Source organism: Anoplopoma fimbria, chromosome 12, assembly GCF_027596085.1.
Source record: "Anoplopoma fimbria isolate UVic2021 breed Golden Eagle Sablefish chromosome 12, Afim_UVic_2022, whole genome shotgun sequence".
Lineage (NCBI taxonomy): Eukaryota > Metazoa > Chordata > Actinopteri > Perciformes > Anoplopomatidae > Anoplopoma > Anoplopoma fimbria.
The window spans coordinates 16,836,456-16,858,910 of NC_072460.1; the positions used below are offsets into that span (position 1 = coordinate 16,836,456).

At 43.5% G+C, this 22,455-nt stretch overlaps 1 protein-coding gene across 1 annotated transcript in view; it reads left to right on the forward strand.

The window, feature by feature from the left end:
- The first annotated feature begins 202 nt into the window (after positions 1 to 202).
- itga5 (integrin, alpha 5 (fibronectin receptor, alpha polypeptide)) overlaps positions 203 to 22,455 on the forward strand; it is a 34,420-nt gene continuing 12,167 nt past the window's right edge. The window contains 18 exon segments of the mRNA XM_054609872.1: positions 203 to 537; positions 9,385 to 9,515; positions 13,623 to 13,723; positions 14,213 to 14,336; positions 14,481 to 14,542; positions 14,635 to 14,680; positions 14,781 to 14,906; positions 15,008 to 15,052; positions 15,320 to 15,363; positions 15,582 to 15,638; positions 16,210 to 16,262; positions 16,406 to 16,614; positions 17,101 to 17,292; positions 17,380 to 17,425; positions 18,096 to 18,209; positions 19,561 to 19,616; positions 19,945 to 20,102; positions 20,765 to 20,902. Coding sequence (XP_054465847.1) covers positions 305 to 537; positions 9,385 to 9,515; positions 13,623 to 13,723; positions 14,213 to 14,336; positions 14,481 to 14,542; positions 14,635 to 14,680; positions 14,781 to 14,906; positions 15,008 to 15,052; positions 15,320 to 15,363; positions 15,582 to 15,638; positions 16,210 to 16,262; positions 16,406 to 16,614; positions 17,101 to 17,292; positions 17,380 to 17,425; positions 18,096 to 18,209; positions 19,561 to 19,616; positions 19,945 to 20,102; positions 20,765 to 20,902 — 1,935 coding nt within the window. The 5' untranslated portion in view covers positions 203 to 304.

A 22,455-nucleotide genomic window follows, 5' to 3' on the forward strand; every position in this document is an offset into this window, starting at 1 on the left:
TGATAGATTTTTAGGGAATCACAGGCTCCTCCTCTTCCAAACTTTGTCACGGGTGTGGGAACTCCCTGCTCCTCCGTGTATAGTGAGTAGGTGAGCAGAGGAGGCGTGGGCCCGGAGAGAGGAGACGCAGAGAGAGGAGCGAAGACGCAGAGAGGAGCTGACTGCGCATTAATGACACACTGGCCGGTTAGAGTTACAGGGATGCAGTTTTAGCCGCTATCCACAACAGTTTTCAGGCTTGCTCTGCGGACTCGAAAGCCCAACAAAAACTGGGACAATTTTGACATTTAAAACCAGTTTGGGGATGATTCATTTATTCTCAAATATGGGCTTGGAACGGTTTCGCGTAAAGAAGACGCCGGGGATTGTAGCCCTTCTGGTCCGCTCGCTCCTTTGTATCAGCGGGCTGGTACTCACTTTTTCTCCGCCTGTCTGCGAGGCGTTTAACTTGGACGTGGAGAACCCAGCTGTTTACAGCGGACCTAACGGGAGCTACTTCGGATATGCTGTTGACTTTTATCTGGCCGATTCTGCCAGGTGAGTTTTGTTAAACATAAGAACTGATATTTATTGTCATAAAAAAAAAAGTAACAAGGGGCTTCTCATCAACAGGCTTCAGTACAGTCTGAAAGTTGTTTATAAGTCTATCTATAAGCCTGTTGTACACAAATATGTTGCGCCCAGCTTGCAAACTTTCCATAGGGGGACTAGATGTTTTACCAATAAATGTGAATTTTCATCAACTCTCCTGTTAAAGTTACAAAATAAGTTTACAAAAGGAAACACGGAATTCGTATGTTGGATTGTTGCTGTGGCGGCTCTGGCATTAAATCCATAGACTCTTTATCTGGGTTTTGTGTGTAAACGGTGTTTTCTCTAAGGGTACATGCTTTACGCACAGCGCGCACGCCTCGGTGTGCACACAACGTACTGCAATTTAATGTACTCAGGAAATACATTATTTAAAAAAAAATTACATTAAAGCCCAGAAAGTGCTAATATATATATATGTATGTATATATATAAAGATATATATATAAAGATATATATATATAAATATAAAGATATATATATATATATAAATATAATATATATATATATATATATTTATTTATTCATCATATAAATACAATGAACCAAAACCTTTTTTTTGAATCGCCTTAACTCCTAATCTTATTGCCCCACAAAATTACATTTAATTCTGACCCTTTAACCTTCCCTCACCTTTAAACACCAGGGGGAAAAGCCTGTTAACGGCAACCTTCAGCCATCATGTCTTATTGGTCTGAAAAGCTGCTGCCGATTGTGATGATTCCTGGCTCAGTGGGGATGTGATCCCTGAGACACCCATCATGCTGTGATTGTCTCGCATTCTTCCCTTTTTGGCACCAGTCATTTTGAGGACTCGTGCATACATTCCAGTGGTCAGGTTTAATAGTGGTATGAGGAGAAAATAATAGTGTGGGACATTCTGACCGTCCTATGAGCATGTAGTGTTCATATCAACAGGGATGAAGAAAACTAGTCATGCTGGACAGATCTGCATTTGTGTTGCTTCACATTCAGTACACTTTCATGAGCCGTTGAGCCAACCCTGTAATGGTAAAAATCACTTACAAAAGGTTGTGCAGCCGCAGTCAAGGTTTCACTCAGACATAATCAGACTTCCTGGCTGAGTCTGTGTCGGCCGAGCAGCACCAGCGGTGTCTCGGCCCGCTGTTCAACCAGCCAGCATGCTGGGATTTGAGGAAGGGCTTTGTGCCGAGTGGGCCGCCAGCAGCAGCTCTGGTTTCCCTGTTTCTCCTCCCCACTTCCCTGGACGGTCAGACACTCAGACATGGGGACATCCCCCCTTCTCTTCCCCTGCACTGTCTCTTTAAAAGCCTGCTGCTCTTGGTCTTCTTCATCTCTCTGCCTGGGAAGCAGCGACTTCAGGAGAGCGGTATGATTTAGGACGTGAAGCTTGAATGCATGAACCCCTCTTCTCTCTCCAGCCTCCCCCACCTCACTTCCTCCTATGCTGATGTCATTCTGCAGCAGAACCTTTTTTTATTCATCCATCCCCCCACTGTCTAGCCGCTCTCCCCATCATCTCTCCTCGACTCATTAAGTGTGAAACAGGGTAGACGTCATCTTAATGATGACTTAATCTGAACTTTTCTACAGTTGGGATGCCATGCTCATGGAGGAGGAGATGAGACAATGGTCCTGCAGAACAGGAATAATGTTTAAAAGTAGCCTCCTACAACCAAGTGCCCTGTAATTTTACCATGGATGATATGTATTCAGGAGTCAAATGTCAAACAAAAAAAAGGAAGCAAGGGCAAAATTAAGATCATGACTCATCGCGTTATCTGCCAACCACACGTACTGTATCTGCTGCTCTTCATTCACAGCTCCTTAGAAGTGGATCCATATCAGGAGATTTCAGGAGTGTCATGAAATGGGTTTCTGTTATCTCTTGTTTTTGCCATCACATCATCATCACCCACACTTTTCAGACATGGGGAAGCGGGGGAGTAGCTGGAATCCCGGGGTGAGGTCAGTTGAGGGTTGCACGGGGAGTTTCTTCTTGTCAGGATGAGCTGCTGTTAGCCCGGCTCCGATTTAAAAAAAACTTGTGTTTATAACTGGTTGGACTACAGCGGTTACATTAACAAAACGAGACGGATGGCAGACGCACAGACGAGGGAGGAGGATACTTCTCCCATCCATAAATGCCCCTGACAGGCCTGCGAACACAAAGGCTTATATTCTCTCAGTTTGAGGCTCATCCTTGAAAACAAGTTTATATACGCGGCAGGGTCTGTCATGCCCTTCGGCCTGGCGTAATAAAATTAAGTTTGGACACTGGCAGACAGCCCACCATGGAAGCACGCCTGAGGTTAGCGTCTGTGAACTGTGTGTGACGGCTCTTGTCAGATAGACACAGGAAGGGCAAGAGAATATATGGTCCCCTGTCGAAAGTGTATGTTGTTTTCATGAGTGAAGATGGTCAACTCACATGTTTGTATGTCAGTCCCACGCACACCCTCCTCATCATCATCATCATGGGAACTGCTGAGGGCTGACTCTCTCTTCAAATAACTTAATAATCAAACAACAGTAACTGCCTCCTGTTTAACTTCAGCCGGTGCCAGGCAGGGATGAGGGAGTGGATCACACCGAAGGAGTCAAAGGGTCAAGGGCTGTAAATATTAACAGATCTGCCCAGGAGAGTATGGAAGGAGGAGACAGCTTCTGGTGCCTGTTGAATGTTGGACCTTTGAGAAAACATACATTTATAACCACATGTTTTTGGAACTGCTCAGAGTGAGATTATAGTGCGATTTAAAAACTATGTCCAATGATGGATGACCCTCTAATGGAGATAGTAGTATGTTTCAGTGACATGTCAGTGATGTGCATTAGCTCACAAATTGTTTGGCCATGACCAACACATGCCAGGGTCAGCCTGTCCATTGAGGTCTTGTTTTGAAATGAAACCAGTCAGTGTTAGAGCTGCAAGAGCACAGCTTGTATATTTGTGTTGCCAAGCATTTCTTCATCCAGGTTCTCATCGTTACATGCAGACAATAGGGCCCTTTGTCTCACGGCAGAAATTGTTTTCTGTTTTCCATTTACGTAATTTCACTATGACTCATTTCTTTCTTAATTTATTGGTCTTCTGGAAAGGTTGAGTTCATTTTCTGTTGTCAAACTTTGTAAACACCTATGATAATCAGGCCAGTAGGTTGCGAGCATTAGCGTCTGCAAAGGTCAGTTGGGACATACTTAGCTTGGCTACACTGCAGTCTGTCTCAAACACAAACATAAAATTCAGGTTTAGCTTTTACTGGTCTGTTGGTAAAAGGGGGGTTTAAATAACGAGCCTGTGTGTGTTTCACTGGAAAAAGAAGTCAGTGTGGAGGGTGACGATGTGTTTAAAGGGCCTGTGGACTTTGCTGTCACGTCTGCTATGTTGAGTCGGGAATGCCCAGAGGACATCATGTCTACTTTGGAGTGGAGTTAGCCATTGGTCAGGGTCGCCCTGACTCATACTTTGCTAGATTTAATCTCTGACTGCCAGGGGGCCTGGTTTGTTTTAACCCCAGGTCACTAAATGACTCACATCTATGTTAAATAAAGACTACCCTTTTATATGGCAATAAGCAAATGACGCCATCGTCCGTGTGTTACAATATAAAATTCCACTGGCTGGAATTCAAATTAGCCTCTCATTTTTGAGATGGAAATGTGAGGTCACCTCTGGCCATTACTGTCTCTGGATGTGCATTCTGTATGTATGCATGTGTGGGTGAGGCTGGGGTTGTGGGGGTGCACAGACAGAGTGTTTCAACAGCTGCTTCAGCCCACCCCACCCCCGATCATCACGTTTAATACAACAGGCTCTCTATCTTGAGGTGAGAGGACTGGACCCCCTGACGTGGGCATTGTGGAGAGGTGTGAACCACCAGCAGTTAAACTCCCTGCAGGAGGATTTTAGGGCGGCTGGACTGCCAAAGGGGAGGGAGGGGTTGCATTTGAGGGTGTAGGTGGGAAACAGTTTGGTATGAGAAATTGCATCGGCTCGACCACAAGTCATTTTTATGTTTTTCCAAGAGTGGCAAGATGTTTCAAATTTCTCACTTGCCACTTGTGAAATGCTTCTTTTTTTTTTTTTTTTTTTTTGCATGGTTGGTGGTTAAGAAAGAGCAGCTGCTGGTTTTCACACATTAACTGTGAACGCACCCATATGGATGGTATAAAACAACCACAGAATGATTGCTGCCTGCTCAAAAGTTGAAAGTACAAATGGCAATTGCTAAATCAGCTTGGTGTGGACTTCGCTGATTCAGTTACCAGGCTAGTATCTTCTTCCCAGCTGCAGAGTGGCTTAAAATCATTAAGGTCTAAACTATAAAATTAGTTTAGACCTTAGTTTGAGACAATAAACAACATTATTTGGCTACCTTGGCCTGCTGCACTTTTATGCTTTCGAGGATACCAGGAAAATGGTTTTGTGGTGATAGCGGTCTGGATTGTTCATCTGATCAACCTTGTTTGATGCAGGTTCAGATCTCAATGGCTCCTTTTCAAGATCATCCTGGAATGTGGAAATGTCTGTAGGTTGTCATAAAATAAAATCCCCAGGCCTATAGGCAACATGCATATCCTTTATCTGGTTCTTCCTGTACCATCTGACGGTTATGACAAGAAATGTGGCTTCAGCACAGCACAGTAGACTCTCTGTAGTCAGCACACGCCATCCCAGCAGGTACTGCTACTCTCATCATCTTCAGGCTCTTGGACAGCAGCACTGAGAACATGTGTGTGTGTGTGACAGTAGACGCTTGTCCATATGGCAGACCTAAGGACTCAAACAGCTTCTGTCTGGCCTTGGTTCTGAGAGGACATGAGGATATTCTTGTGGCTCCATGTCGTCTAGAATAAGTCATCACACGCTACTTGTCCTTCTCATTTCTGTCATTATGATGATCTCACTCTGAGTGCCCACGTGTGCTTTGATAAGTCAATATTGCTGCAGGATGACATCATTGAATTAGTCATTAATTTGTCCAGTGTGTCAACTAACTGTCTACTCCCATTGATCCAGGTTTCAATAAATGATGTTGGGGAAGTGGTTCCATAGAGATTTTTGTTATTTGCCTCCATTTCTCCACTTAGGGAGTGAGAGCAGTTAAGGTCAAGAGCTGCCTCTGGCTCAGGTCGCTACATCTGAGTTTCTCTGCTGATATGGAGCCACTCCAGTGTTTAAGCACTTGTTGATAGCTCTGTGTAAACTCCTGGGGTTACTGTACAGGTTTTTACTTTCGTGTTGCTGAGGTTTGAAGGCCAAACTCCTTTGTCTGTGCCACAATGTTCGTTGAGCTGTGTTTATGACTGCAGCCGGCACTGGCAGGCTTAACATATGCAATTTTTCCTCCCCCCTCTTTCTAGCTTAAAGCGTTTATAATAGTGTTCAAGTGACATCAGCTTTTGCAGCTGGGTGGAAGACAATTAAATGTGGAATGAGACTAAAGGGGCGGGGGGGTAACAGAGGAATTTGCCCTCTGACAACCTCCTTCTGTAACCTCATCATAAACCGTATTAGCCATGGCCATGCATGATAGTGTCACATCAGCAAGTTCCAGCACTCTGCATCACCCCTAATCTCCCAACCCCTCATAAAACGGTGGTTACAGTCTTGCAATTGTGGTGTGGGGAGGGCTATTTTTTGTAGAATGTCCTCTGATTGCTTGAGCTCCAAATGAGACAAACCCAGTTCTCAGTCACAGTGAATGTTGTTTACGCATTCCTTACTTGCAACCCAAATCGCTTACAGTTTAATAAATGCTTCATAAGTGGCTGCTGTACGGCAGCTGGTGGGGTCGACTATGCTAAACATTACTCAACTCGCACTCTGGTGAAATAGGTTTGACATTTGTCCACAGCAACATGAAACTTTACAAATGAGCAAGTGAAGAGTGGTTTAATTCTGCAGTAGACAAAACATTTCAGTGAACTACAGATTGGTCATGGCTTTTCAGATGCATCCTGAGCTTTGCCTGCTGTGATCCCCATCAAACCTGTGATGGTGCAGCTTTCAATGAGAAAGGAACAGACTCTGTCTCCTAGCTATTCTCGACCACTGGGGTGAGGCCCCCGGTAGCCCTTAGTGCGCCACCTAGTGGTACATGTAGCTACTGCCAAATGGTTATATTTAATTAAGAAAATGTTTTGGGGTTATTCTCAAAACAAGTTCTTTCTATATCTAAATGTGCGACAGAAATTCATGTAAATAAAAAACATCTAACTAAAATGCATCATTTCATTGAAGTTATGTTTGAATATCACCACAACATTCATGACAAGAAATGCTTTTTTACTGTTAGCCAGCCAAATTCTCTAGGATGCAGAGAAATGTATCGGTTTTAAAATGAAAAACTCATGTGGGCGCCAACAAAAACTCCAAAGCATGTGTTGAGGAAATATGACCCTGAATACATTAAATATGGATTTATAAAGGCCGGCAGTGATGGGTTTATGTAAACAGAATATTTATTTTGGTCATTACAGCTGACAGTGGAAATAAGACAAATTCAAAGCCCAGTTTATTTTTTTCCCCCATTTATTTGGGATGGGTGCCCTCCGAAGTATGCCTTGAGTTACAAAAGAACAGAGAGAACACCTTGGCCTAGACTCACTGTAGCTCAGACCCAAACCGATGGGTCTGTCCTTCAGCTGAACAGCTGACGATGCTTGCCCCCCTACCATTACATATATTTGCATACCCATCCCAAGAGTCGGTCATGCACTCCACCTCCTTTCACAAAGGAATTTGTAATGCAGCACTCAGCCGACTGCAGTTACAGCTTCATTAAATGCTAATGATACTAAGCTCTACCTTTTGAGCACACAGCTAGAAGATAAGGTGTAGGGCGGAGAAACGCTAGTTTAGCTCTAGACTGATCCTCACCAGATAAAGACCCATTAAATGCTAATTCCTCCTCATTAACTGTGCTTTTAGATTGTTATCAATCTGTGCTTGTGTGTCCGCACATCTGCGTGTATCTGTGTAAGGTAATGAAAACTCGCTTCAACCGCCAACTTGCTGATTAAAGCATGATCTGCTTGTTATGTTGTTTCCTGTATTTTTTCCCCTTTGAAAAGCTGCCACCGGCAACTACGGCTCAACTGTGTTCAGATCTGATTCAACAAAAAAAGATGCTGTGGCTTCCAGTTTCCTTGGCATCGTCAGTGTATACATGTTCCTCCAGTTGTGTTGCTTATTGCATACATGTGCTTGGATTCAGATTATTTGAAAAAGGATTTTGCCGTAGAAACATCGGTTGATTTCTGTTCTTATGCCTGCTCCCAAACTTTTACGGCCGTGTTGTTCAGCATAGGTAATCCTTTTTACAGTGGAGTTTGTTTTTTCAGAGTGTGGTCTGCTTTTGTTAAGTATTTACTGACTGCTTGCATATCTGTTTGAAAGAGGGAGATTCTCAGTTGTCTCAATGTGAGAGTCTCTAACCAGGAAGCCCCTCTGTGGTTTAGTTTATTTCACAGGTGGAGCTCTGAAGCTCTACTTGGATATTCCTGCGTCTGTTTATGTGGTCAGAAAATGCTTCTTGCTCTCCGAGTCGGACTGGTTTGTTTCTATTTTTGACTTCCAACGCAAACCAGGAGTTTCTTTACACATTTGGAATTGGCATTGCGAATCACTTCTCTTCTGAGGTAATAAGCCCACAGTATCAATGTGATATTAAAACCGATGATTTCTGCTCTGTGACCATCCCTTTGTTCTCCACACAGTAGAGTGTTTTCAAAACCACAGATGATGAAATGATTTGAAAGCTTTGTCCTGACCACCAACGCACTCTGGCTCCCTTATGCTAGATTTTTTTCCATAAACCATCCCATAACTTTCTTGCATTTTGTCATCTGAGGTAATAGGAAGGTTCAGTGGGATTACAAGGCCTTGGAATATTGCACGGTTTAACTGCTGTTTTGACTCATGCTGGCTCGCCAGTCTTCCCGTGAACCATGCTGAGAAGTTACCCTTCAGGGCAAAAAGCTAAGTTTAACCAAAATGTAAACTTTCATGCACTGTTGGAAGATCTGGCACAGGAAAGGGTGTGCTCTTCCTGTTTTGGAACCCCCTAGACACCATCTGGTCTCAGTGGTCCCTTGCCTCCTTTACCCACATCAATGCCAGCGGCTGTGTGTGTGTCTGTGATGCTTGTCGGCTCAAGTGGGTACAGAGTGAGGTAATGGCTAAGTCATCCACTTAAGACACATTATCTACTGGGGGATATGTTGTCCAACTTGACCATGTCCAAATGTCTGTTTTACCCATTAGCGAACCATCCCTCACTTTACTTTTTCTCTTTCATCTTTAAAGACTCACCTGTAACCTCAAGGATTTTTTTTCAGTTGAAGTGGTCGACCGGCCTTCTAGTAGTTGTACAGTGTAGCTCCCAGGACAAGTCTAGTGGCACAGCTGAAGAAACAAGAGCGTGACTCCACTTAGCCTGTCTGCTTTTGTGTTTTCCTATTGAACCTGCCCCACAGGGACGCTTGCGTGACTGTGTGAGTGTTTCTCCTGACTGCACATGTGGAGTGAATGTGTCCATGAGCATCGCATGTACACATGACATAGCAGCGGTTCCCCCTGGTTGTATCGGGATCATGTAAAACAGTTCTGCAACCTGTTAAAATGTTTTGCTTGTGAGTCAGAATACAGCTTGCTAAGCGGTTAAATGCGTTCAAGCATCAGGTTTAGCTGGCGGGAGGTCTGGAATGCAACTTTTAATTGAGGCCAGGCTAAGAGCTACAAACCGTATCAATGTAACATTAGATTAACAGCAAGTTGTTTCTCTCTTTGTCTCTTTTTTGCAGTGTGAGTGTGGTGATAGGAGCTCCAAAGGCCAACACCAATCAGGTTAATGTTACAGAGGGAGGATCCGTCTTCTACTGCCCATGGAGCCTCAGCCAAGCAGATTGTCACACCATTGAGTTTGATACTGAAGGTAAGCATTAGGATATAACTGTTGGGAAGGTCTGACAGCTGTACTATCAAATTAGCAGCTAAACCAAATGCTCTAATTTTATGATTTTTAATGGTTTATAGTTTGAGAGTTTGAGAAACTGGATATGGTGTTTAAATTATCTTAAAACAGCTGAGGTCTGCTGCTTCTCTGTACACTTTTGAAGCCATCAGAGCATTTCCTCTCTGTTCCTGTTGTCAGCAAACAGGTCAGGATCAGGCGTCAGCGTTCCACTCCACTGAGCTGTTGTCGGCTACTTTGGTTCCTGGACGCAGGGTGAACCTTTTTTCCTGTTCCTGTCCCCTCTTTGGGGATGAAAAGGATAATGGGGTGTTGAAGAGGTTTTTGAAGGATAATCTTTCCTTCATCCAGGTTGTGTTTGTGTTGCCTTGCCTCAGGAGCTATAAGCGAGATAAGCAACCAATAAACAAATAGATCTCACAAAGAAATGTCCTGTTTGTATGACCGGTGAAGCGGACACTGCCTGTCCTCACAAAAAGGCTCCAGATTAGTCAGAATTAGGTAAAGTGGTTTAAGAGAACACAAGGACAGCCAGTAGGTTGTTCAATGAATTGATTCATGTTTTAGTATGTTGTCAGAGTACCCATCAGCCTGTTTTGCACAATGGAGCAATGGCTGTGAGGAAAGAGACAATCAAAGCAAAATGACTGCTAACTTTTAGATTGAAACATACCCTAAAACACCCACCCACACACACACACACACACACACACACACACACACACACACACACACACACACACACACACACACACACACACACACACACACACACACACACACACACACACAGTTACCACGGTGCTTTTGGCTTCTTTCCTGAGATATCAAAACTTATCATTGTTGGCCAATTTAAATTCACCGTCCATAATGCACAATAGTGAGAAATATTCCACTGAGTGTTTCACAAGCCTGGTTGAACAATATGCTTTTATTGGACACACCACTGCTGGGTACCCTTTGCTCCACTATTTTTGCACTGTTTTTCTTGCAATATAAAATGTGGCGCTGGCTGGAGGCCACGGTGAGTGATGTCATGTACAAGCAGCCAGGCCTCACAGTGAAGGTTAGTCCCCTGAGCTGTCAGAGAGTGTCCTTCATATTTTCCAAGGGCTTTTGAGGGAGCCAATCAGAGTGCCAGAGCTGGTTCTGACATCTGGATCACAGCAGAACCACCATACAGTGGAGGAACACTCAATATATGGACATCTGCATGCTAATGTGGCTAAGCCGAACAGCTGTTACATAAATGACATTTACTGCTGCAATTCATTGACTGTAGCTGTGACGGTTTTCTCTGCCAATTCTGAAAAGACAGTCCGGAAAGACAGTCCGAAATCTTTTTTATGAAGTGAAATGGAAGTTAAAGTGTCTAAAGCTTCTGTAGTACATAATATTTTAATTGTATATAGTAACAAGAGATATCAAAATCAAATGATTTGCCTGGGTGGGCTTAGAATGTAGCGTAATACAAAGCTACAGAGGACTGTGTCTCCACACACAGCTTGTCACTAAAAGTTTCAGATTAATTGATGGATGTCATGATATTATTGATTTACATTTCCTTTTTTTTACAGGAAAAAAATTATTTTGTTGGAAAAATATATATTTTTTGTGTATACTGTCCAATAGGTTCACAATATTACCGAGGATGTGATCTGAAAGAGCTGAACAAACCATTTTTTGTTTCATCTCGCCTTTCTCCACTATGAATGCTAGTGTAAAGGAGTGCTATTCTCCATTAGAGTATTTGGTATCATAGGTCTCACTGTCTCTTGGTGAGTTTGAGCTCTGACCCACAGGCCATAGACCCTCTTAATTAGCCTAACTAATTGGGTCAAAGTGGCCAGTCCCCCCTCCCATCCACTTCCTCCTCCATTGAGATAAGAGCCTGTCTATGGAGCGGGAGCAGGAAAGGGGAGCAAGGGCAGTAGGGAGGGTGTGAGAAGGGCACATACAGGGTGGGAGGAAGGGAGGAAGGGAGGGAGGGTAAGAAAGCCAGAGGGGAAGGCGGAAAGAGGGAGAAACCAGAGCCTCGTTCCTCCGCTCTGTCCCCCTCTGTTCTCCTGCTGTCGGTACTCCCACAGGGGCAGCTGATGTGATGAGTGAATTTGGCCATTTGTCTTCCACCCCACTGACTCAGACAATAATACACACACACTCACACAGAGGCACTAACTCCACTAATGGCTGTCGTCTCTCACGGTTCAAAGGCGAGAGTGAGTCCACGGACGCACTCCAGACCCCCACACTCTTCTGCTGGTCCCTGGAGAGACTGGGCCCGGCACCATGTCACATCAGCGGACCGCTCTAACCGGTCTCCCAGGGGGACTCTAGTCAGATGGCATGTTGTTGGGGCCCGTCTCTGGGTTTCCCTCTATCTCCACTCGGAATCTCCTCCGACTCTTGTGGACAACAAACAGAACTTTTCATCACCCATTATGGTGACACAGAACTAATGCTGTACCTAATGCTGTCATGTGAGAACTTTAGCCTCTTAAGGCAATATGTGCTTCTCTCTCTTTTACATGGATAGATAAACGATCACAGTTATGAATTACTAGGGGATTTTCTGCTGCTACTACCGGCTGACTTGGTAACATGACTCAAGCCAACCGAGTCACTCACTGCCTACTATGCACTACATACTAAACATGTGTACAATCTTTCAACGTGCTTTTGTGTGTAGTTGATATCTTTTTGATTGATTCGATTTGGGAGGCAACCACTGTGCAGCTCTTACCGTTCCCTGCTGACTTTGCATTGGCCTTGTCCAAACAAAGAACCCTCAGTTAAGAAAATATTAAGGAAGTGTATTCTTTAAAAAAAAGCACCATGGAGCTAAGGCAGATTAGTTAAAGCAACAATCTTATATGGAGCCATTTGAAGTGCTGGTCATGTTATTAAATGTATGGCTATAGCACTTCTTTTCACACATAGACTTCTCTTGGGGCTGGACTTGCTGCTGTAGGCTCATGATGGATAACGTTTGCAGGAAACTCCGGTGTTGGAGATTAGGCAGAAATACAGTTGGGTTATTAAATATCTATAATCTCTCTTCTTACTGTCTTTGATGAGGGGGAGCAGCACTCCCTGAAAGTAAAGGAGAGAAAAAGGGCGTATAGACATGGAGACTAGGGCAAGATAGTGTAAGAAAAATGAATAGGAAGATGGAGATAATATTGAAAATGAAAACAGAGAAAGAGGGAGAGAAGTGTGTGCCCAAACAGAGATGACTGAGTTGCTATGAGGAAGCCGGGCCAGAGTGTGTATGTTATCCTTGGACCCCAGCCCCTTCGCTGTTTCCACAAAGACATGGAGCAGCTCCAGGCTGCCGAGTTGGCTGGGAGGAAAGACCGGGGGCCGACAGCCTGCTTTCTTCACATCAACATAGGTCATGATCTCTTGCAGTATCTAGCCTCAGACCCAGTTCTGCTCTTTTTCAATATGCCTGTGGTTTGACAAAGTCTTCAGGGGCAAATATTCTGAGTACTGCAAAGGGTTAAGTAGGAGTGGTTCGGTTGCTTTTGACCATTTGAATTTTCCTTAAAGATGTCAGCTCATACTCTGAAGCCCTCATTGTGTGAGTTGATATGGAAGTGATGTGACTTCCTTGCCTAATCAATTTGTTTGCATTTCATTCTCCATTGCAGCAAAGACGCAACATCTGTCTGCCAATAAAGTTGTGTCTTTAAATCCGACTCCCCAGACCATCTGTCATGCATGTCACCTGCTGCTGTCAAAGCGTTGAAGTGGGAGATCAGTGTTAGTGGCCAGGTGGTCAAACAGAGGGAGGGGTCAGCAGAGTTAAGCTAGTCCAGTCCAGACCCGGCCAGGCTAAGAGAACCACTATCTTCTGAACAATCATACTTTTTAAATCTAACCCTAATTGTCTTTGCATAAAAAATAGTGTAACAACTGGTGCTAAGCTTTCTTTCTGCCAATCGTCCAGATGTTCCCAGGGCCTGGGAAAGGAAGGAAGAATTAAGAAACTCAAGACCCTCATGAAGGAATGCATGTTTTTTCATAGTGCTATTACTCATTGTCATTTTCGTATGTTTTTCCCAGGGGATCGCACCGCCTTGCTCAACAACACAAAACATCAGGTTGATTTCAAGTCCCACCAATGGTTCGGCGCAACTGTGCGTTCTCACGGTGACACAATTCTGGTAAGGAGACCCTCTCAAAGATGATTTTGGGGGTTGGGCTGCACCACATCACTTGTGCTCTCTGCTGTTATGAATATGTCTTTCAGGGGAACCCTGGACTGGCCACATGGCTGTGAGAAACGGTCTACTTTGACTGATGTCTCACAGAAATTTGTCTCACACATTAAGTTGTTGTCACTGGGGTCCAGTTTTCACCTCCATTTTCGACACACCATAAAGTAATGTTTTGTGCCTCCCAACATCAAAGTTGAGCCGCCTCTTGTTTAGTCTGATGGTATGGGTTGTGACCTGGGTTGAGTTACGGTGGTTACCCTGCTCCAGATGTACCGCTGACCTCAGCCTGGGTCTCCTCCTAAGTTCACCAGTGTGATGTTGCAACTGGAAAAACATCTCCCACCTAAAAGCTCACCCCATTCATCACCACATCTCCCCCCTCCCCTTTTCCTCCCCCTGCAATCCCCATCTCTCTCCACCTCCTCTCTAACCCAGGCTTGTGCCCCGCTCTACTCCTGGAGGACTGAAAAGGATGTCCCCCACTCAGACGCTACAGGAACTTGCTACCTCTCGGTCCATAATTTCACCAAATTCGTGGAGTACGCTCCCTGCCGCTCAGGTAACTGTCACCTCTCTATGTAGGAGTAATTTAAGGGGAAATTTTTTGTTGTTGCAGTAATGCCTTGAAACTAGAGGTTCTGGAATATTATAGTTATTATGTCAAATAATTCAAGATGCACTGCTGCATTCCTGCGTGTTTCAGAGATCAGTGATGCGGTCGGACAAGGCTACTGTCAGGGAGGATTCAGCGCTGACTTCACAACGGTAATAACTAAGGATCTGTTGGTGAACCACCAGAGGTTTCTGGGGTAATCATTCCCTTTTCCATTATAGTAATTCTGAGTTTTATCTTTCAGGATGGCAGAGTGGTATTGGGAGGGCCAGGTAGCTACTTCTGGCAAGGTATGTAGGGCGTACCAATCAGCCACGTGAAAATCTGGAAAAAACAAGCCTCGAAATGTTCCTCCAAGTTTATTTTCATTTCACTTTGGTCTTACTTCAGGTCAGGTGATCACTGCGGCTAAGGAGGACATCATCAAATCATACTATCCAGGCTTCTTCATGCAGTCTGTGGAGGGACAGATCCAAACCAAACAGGTGAAGGCTGAACATGATGACAGTTACCAAGGTAAGGGAAGCTATGATGCTTTTATGATAAAGGCACATTTACACATACCTTCATTTGTTCGCCATGCAAGCTGAGGTTGACGTCTGTCCTCTTCTCTACAGGCTACTCTATTGCTGTTGGGGAATTCAGTGGTGATCAAGTGGAAGGTAAGTCCATATAATAGGGTATGCATACACATGGCCAATGGTAGGTGAGGCGTGGAGGAGGTAAAACACAGTAATGGTAATAATGACAGTCACATGGCAATGCAAATATTAAAGCTGGAGGGAACATAAGCTACAATATTTTACATGACTTTTACATGACTATTGAGCAGAAAACGTCGTCAATACTGGAATTCTTTGCCCTCCTGCTGGGTTTGACCTGTATATTTTCCCCCTTAAATCTTTGCTTCATGTCTCTGTGCACCTCAGATTTCGTGGCCGGCGTTCCAAAGGGACTCATGCTTTATGGTTCGGTAAGAAAGCTTAATCATCGCCATTATTTTGGCTTGGATTTTAGGATGAAAGGCCTGGGCTTTAGACTTTGGACCGATACAGGGAAAAAAAAACAAAAAAAAACCTTAGTAATGATGTCACAGTGGGAATTATTTTTGCAGTGAATTCCATACCAGAGACGGTGCTTATATTGGACCGTATAAAAAGACCTTTACCATATGTGGCTGCTGTGTTGCAGGTGTCTATTCTGAACGGAACAGATCTGAAGACCATGATTAACTACACTGGTGAGCAGGTGAGTCAAAGAGCTCCAGCCTCAGCAGAGCAAACGCTCCTTCATGCTCCACTTCTTCTGTGTTTTCATTGCCTGGTTCTTCATGAGAGCTCTTAATTTGTTGGGACAGTGTAAGCAAAAATAAGTTCCTTTACAACCTTCTCTTAACTAGATTTTGGTCTCTTGAGGGGAAAGTGCAGTGGCAGTTTGTGCAAATGGTTTTGGGAATATAAAGGAACCGAGCTCATTTAAACAGTGATGATTGACTCAGCTGAATAAATAAAATCACAAGTGAATTTGCTTACACTCTAGTAATTCAGACTGCTCTTACAATTTGCTTTACCGACTTAAGGTTCATGACAGAAAATGCAGAAAATTAAACTGATCTGGAACAGAAACGGCACCAAACTAGGCGTCGCCTGTTAAACCCATCAGGCCTTTATGTTTCCTTTAAGCCTCCCTTTTTTTCTAGTAATGCAGAGTGTAGTATGACTGTTTTGCATTATCTAAGAACAAACCAAATATAATTATGTTATTGTCCTTTTGATGATGAGATTTTCAGTCATAGGAACCCTTTTTTTTTTTTTTACAGATGGGATCATATTTTGGGTATGCAGTGGCAACAACTGACATCAACAGTGATGGGTGAGTAGTCACCTCTTCCCGATCTGTTTTTCTCATCCTCCCTGCTGTCCTCAGTAGTAGATTGGATGCCACCAACAACCCATTACAGGCGTCAATGTGTCTGAGCTTGAATTAGTTTGTGATTTTTCCTTTCTTGTCTGCAGGATGGCTGACCTGCTGGTGGGAGCTCCCATGTTCATGGTTCGGGGCTCTGATGGCCGTCTGGAAGAGGTGGGACGGGTCTATGTTTACCTACAGCAGAGCCCCCTGAACCTGGAGCTCCGCCCACCTCACCTGACAGGCACCCAGGTGTATGCGAGATTTGGCAGCACCATTGCACCTTTGGGAGATTTGAACCAGGATGGTTTCAATGGTAAGAATGGGGACTGTAGCACGGGGATAGATTGAATATTAGAAGTAAAATGAGTTAGTATAATGATTTTTTTTGTTTTAACATCTTAAATTGTATGCAAAGGAGTTTTAAGTAGTACCAGCTGTTTTAAAGTTTTAACAATAATAAACCCGCTTCATAATAGGCCTCTTTCTACAATAGGCCTTTACTTATGAGAAGAGCCAATTTGAATTCATCCTGAATTTGCTAAAACTTCAGTTTACGACCAAATACCAGCAAATATAATGACATGATTAGCCTCAGCTGTACTTTGTGTTTACTGCTAATTACCAAACATTGCATGTAGGCCTAAGTAAAGCCCCACAGAGCCGCTGGCTGTACACTTTCAGTCTTGTTAATTAAAGGAATGTTCAGCCGTGTGATATTAACTGCTTTCTCTGTTAACTTCCAAAAAAGGACAACTGTGGCTACAGACTAATATTTTTCCTCACTTTTCACCTTTGGCAGATGTGGCTATCAGCTGTCCGTTTGGAGGGGAGGATCGTCAGGGACTGGTCTACATCTATAATGGATACTCAGAAGGACTCAGGGAAAAGCCATCTCAGGTGCTGACTGGCCAGTGGGCTGCTGGTGCGATTCCTGCCAGCTTTGGATTTGCCCTCAGAGGAGCTAAGGACCTTGACATGAATGGATATCCAGGTGAGTGAGGTTGTAAGAATGCAATGGCCACCGTTAGCTTTTTATAGTTTTAGTATGTTTTTTAATTCTGATCCTTTATTTCCTCAGATCTCATTGTTGGTGCCTTTGGTGTTGATAAGGCAGTTCTCTATAGGTATGTCGTATTGAGTCACATACTGTATGTTATCATGAAGTCTGTGTGTTTATTTGCTTATTTACTATCTTGCGTAGCAATTCAATACACATGTCTATACTGAATATACTCTTATCCAAGCCTAGCATAATGACCGGAAAGAGAGGGAAACTGCTTGCCTGGCTCTGTCCAAATGCAAAAAAAAATCCATCTACCAGTACATCCAAAGCTCCCTTTGCTTACACATCTATCTTGTTTGTTTAATCTATAAATGTTTAATCTGAGTCAAAGCGCAGGTTTAAGAGGTACTTGTTTGTCAATTTTTTTAACTTTGGACAGGGCGAGCTCGATGTTTTGCACTAGTTTCTGATCTTAGTGCTAACTAAGCTAACTGTCTCCTTAGCGGACAGATATGAGTGGTATTGATCTTCTCATTTCACTCTCAATAAGCATATTTCCCTTAATGTAAACCTGTTCCTTTTAAATGCCAGTGTGTATCATTTCGGGAAATCTCTTAGCAGAAGTGGAATATCATATTTCTTTATCGTATGTTTTTATTAGCGTCTAATGGCCTGAAACTAAAAATCGTTGTGTTTTTGTTGGCTTAGAATGAGCCCTTCATATCTGCGTAGGGAGTAGATCTTCTTCACGGAGTCCCGGTCTTCATTCTACTTTATTTTGTTACCCACAGATCCCGTCCAATTGTTGACACCATTGCCTCTCTGACAATTAACCCCACCATGATCAACCCTGAAGAGAAGAACTGCATGGTCATCAATGGAAACACCAGTGTTCCTGTTTCCTGGTGAGTGTTCAGCAGCTTTTCCAGTACCAACACTCAGCTTCCTGTGACTCTGCCTCAGTTATGCTCTGTTGGTATTAATTTGACCCAACTGCAAAAAGATGAGTGCTTCCTCATTTCCCCTACATGCATAAATACTCCAATCCTAATCAGGAAGTTCTGATAAGGAATATGCTTTCCATCAGCAGTCACGGTATTTATTTGTACCCTTAACTGCTCTTATCTAACCTATTTTCAGAATATCTTCATATCACACGGTTTCTGTTGAGGAGCAGAGAAATAACTTGCTGAATAGCAGCATTGTTAACTTTTTTTGGCCTCAACCAAATGTGCACCGCTCCAGAAAAGGGGGAGAGGAAACAGACGACTGTTGCTCGCTGCTCGACATGGTTGACACCGCGCTCACATGTCTGCTTTACCCCCCTTTTCCAGATCCTGATCCATAAAGGAAACTCTTGTATACACATGTGTCTTGATTACACTACGTTGCCTGGTGATGAGGAGTTTTTGGTGGGGGTGAAAGGAGAGCACAAGGGATAATGGGATGGGGAGGGGCTGGAAGGCTTTTGCTGTTGCTTTTGAATGAGATATTGTTTGGTGGTGGAACACAGCTGGGAAACATCAGGACACGTAGACTCCTGTGAGCGTGCGCACACAGTCATGCAGAAACAGGCAAACACAGGAGCTTATACATGAAGTTCTTACTACTCCTTGGAAGAAGTCATAGTACACTCTGTGTCTTCATGTCTCATTTTTCACCCCTCTCCCCTTTCCTGTGTTTTTTTTCTTTCAATGCTCTCCCTTTTTCCTTTCTCACTTCTTCCAGAATTTGCTCTGCGCCTCTTGTGTGGGTTTACTTGTTAAAGGATTGGGGGTTTCGGGGTTGCAGACTTTTGGACAGCAGCAGAGTGTTGTGTGGCTGATGTCATGGGAGAGAACTAGAGGCTTATATAGACTGCCATTGACTGGTCAGCACTGAAACCTGAGTCGCCCAATTTCACCCTTCTTAACTCTGCTATTCCTTGTGTGTGGTTGTGTATGTGTGTGTGTGTGTGTGTGTGTGGAAAAAGAGACAGACCATCTATCAGCTTGGCTGGCGAAAGCAGTCAGATGCCAGTATGTCTCCAAACATTTGGCATTTTTTTCATATTTTGCATTGTATTCCCGTTACGTCTCGTGCCTTGTTATGTGAACCATGTAAGGAGCTGACACGAGAAAGTGAGCCATGAGAAAAAGTGAGAGAACAAGTGAGGACAAGCAAGGGGTCTTGTGTGAACAGTGTATTTATACTGAATCTCTGCCATAAAGTGATATGCATCCCTCAACATGTTTTTGTCCTCTCTGTCCAAAACAGTGTTAACCTGAGTTTCTGCATATCTGCTGATGGGAAACGCCTACCAGACATCCTAGGTGAGACAATTTTTCACATCTGCCCTTATGAGAAGTAAGGAAACTGTCAAAAAGCCACCAGTGGTAATGTTTTAAATCCATAACAATAAAAAAGGAGCGCAGTCTGCAAAATATCCTCTGTGATCCATCTTTATTGATCAAACCTCTTCTGTACTCGCTCCTATTATTATCTCTAATTGCTCATTCCCTAAGTGTTGTCAGTTCCATTAAGTGTAAATTACATTGTGTGTCCTTCAGAGTATTAGTGGAGCTCTGTTTTAAAACTTGTCATTATGTGACTCAAGAGTATTTGCCATGCCATGAATGCTCATTTTTGTGCGTGTTCCAGATTTCCAGATGGAGGTGCAGCTGGATAGTAATAAGCAGAAGCAGAAGGGTGCAGTGAGGAGGGCTCTGTTCTTGGATTCCCAGCAGCCCTTGCACCAGAGGAGTGTGAGGTTGAGCCATGGCGAGCGTGTATGCCACAGCACCAAGATCTACCTAAGAGTATGCTCTTTTTCACACTACTAGAAGACATCTATGACTGTGATTATTTGTACTGTGACTCCTGTGTCCAGGTATGTTTTTATTAAAAAAAATTGAGCAGTAGCTGTGGATATTTCTGGGATATTCTTGACCAGCAGATTCCATTACCAGTATCAGAACACCTTACATGGTGATGATGATGGATCAGGTACCAGCTAGTATGCAAGTCTTTGCACTGATCTGCACTGATCTGATATCACGTTATCATATCATTAGCCAGCTCATTTATCAGCTCATTTACGCTACACAGGAACAACAACACGTGTCATTCACTACCCGATCCATACATCCTACCCCATCGCAACTGCCCATGTGCAACTCTCAACATAAACGAGAAAGTAGCGAAATTTCTAACTCGTCATCTGCTTCCATAATCAGCTGTTGAGAGTTGCACATGGACAGTAGCGATCAGCAAGGTGCTACTAGCAAAAAGTTTAACTTCAGACAGAACTGGCAAATTGCCAGCAATATTTTGCACTGGAAAACCTGTCAAACTAGAAAATAAAAGGAAGTTTTATGGCACTCATTCTCTTCGGTATCAGGGAGGACATCACTACAACAAATTTTCAATTTTTGTACCAACTGCATCTGATAGAATCTCTGTTATGTTTCTTTGATTGCAGGAGGAGAAAGACTTCAGGGATAAACTCTCCTCTATTTATGTGGCCTTGAACTTCAGCTTGGATCCAAAAGCTGCCGCTGACTCCCACGGCCTGCGGCCCATCCTTAACTATCAGACCACCAACGTAATTGAGCAGAAGGTATTTTGACGTGCACTACACTTCTCCAATCTTCTATCCAGCACAGTTAACTAACCCTGGACTGACCTATTGGCCTTCTAGCATCAATATATGATGGAGCAGTGTTCCCTAATAATCTACATGTTGGTCAAAATTTACATCGGCTCATTCACTCTTAGCTGATGATAAGAATATCTGCCACGTTGAGTAATCATAACCTGTATCAACGGCCAGCTACTCACTGACTGTCCCCTTGCCCCGATGAAAGAGTGAGTCTGTTCTTTTTAATGTAAATTCTAAACTACTCCGCTGGGAAGAGATCCAGAGTGTCTGGAAAGCTGTTTTTAAAATGAAAATGTGAGGCATATGTACAGTCAAGTGTTTCCCTTTCCCTGCAGCAATTGCTTTCAGCTGGCTTGGCTGCGTAACGGTACATAGGTGACTAGACACAGAAGGTCGGTAGATATTTCAGGGAGGGGCACAGCCAAGCTTTTTGCCCATCTGGTTGAATTCTGTCGGCACTTTGCCAGTTTTCCTCTGGCAGTGAGTAGAGGTGGCTGTATAACACGTAGGCACCCTTTCAGCTGTGCCACAGCATGCACCATATGTGAGTTTAGCAACAGCCATCAGTTTGGAGCATTTGGGGAATGGCAATCAGTGTAGTTTTATCTCCACCTCTTTCTCCATTTCTCTCTCTCTCTCAGTCGTGGTTTGTTTCTATCTTTTTGGATCAGGACTGAACCCTGTCATTGATGTCCTTCCTAGTTATAAAGGCTGTTGGGCCTGAAACAGATGTGGTCTATTGCTGCACTGAAACCTTGAGACAAGCCTGAGCTAAAAATCATCCTTAAACCTGAAAAAGCCCCTTTTTCGCCAAAACATTTCAAATGGAAAAACCTGATCTGTGTGTGTAAAAGGGGAGTGGGAGTAGTGTCAGACTGCCAACATATTCCATTAATCCTGCTTTAGACTGTGTTAATGTAACAGTCTATAAACAATGAAGGGGGGCTATATACCGCAGCCTTGGCCTTGATCAGACACATGATGCCCTATTGATTTCCACATATGCTTTGAGATACATGTGGCAAGCCCATGTAACATTTCATTGACTCTGCCAAGTTATTACTCTCTTTGAGCTGGAGTGAGAATGAGAGATGGTTGATGTGTTTGGCATAGTCTCAATCTCTCTCCTCTTAACATATTCCATGTTTCCATTAGGACTTAAGACTTTATGATGGATCTATTAATTGCAATCATTCTCAGATCTTGTTCACAGGCATATGTTAAGTCAAAAACCAGAAAGAAAAGGGCTGAAATTGAACATCAATGGCGGCTTTAACCAGCCCATGAACAGTGAGCTATGTAATTGTTAATAATACAGTTTAGATTGATAAAAACAACTTACACATATCTTATGTACCACACTAATTTGCCTCCTGCTGTTTTCTGTTCAAATCATGGTAATTATGGTTGTTAATGCCTTGTTGCAGCGGGTATACAGCAAAAGTCAGCACAATGGGAAAGGAATGCTTATGATGTATGGCGGTTTTCTGTTCTGAGTTGATTTTTTTTTA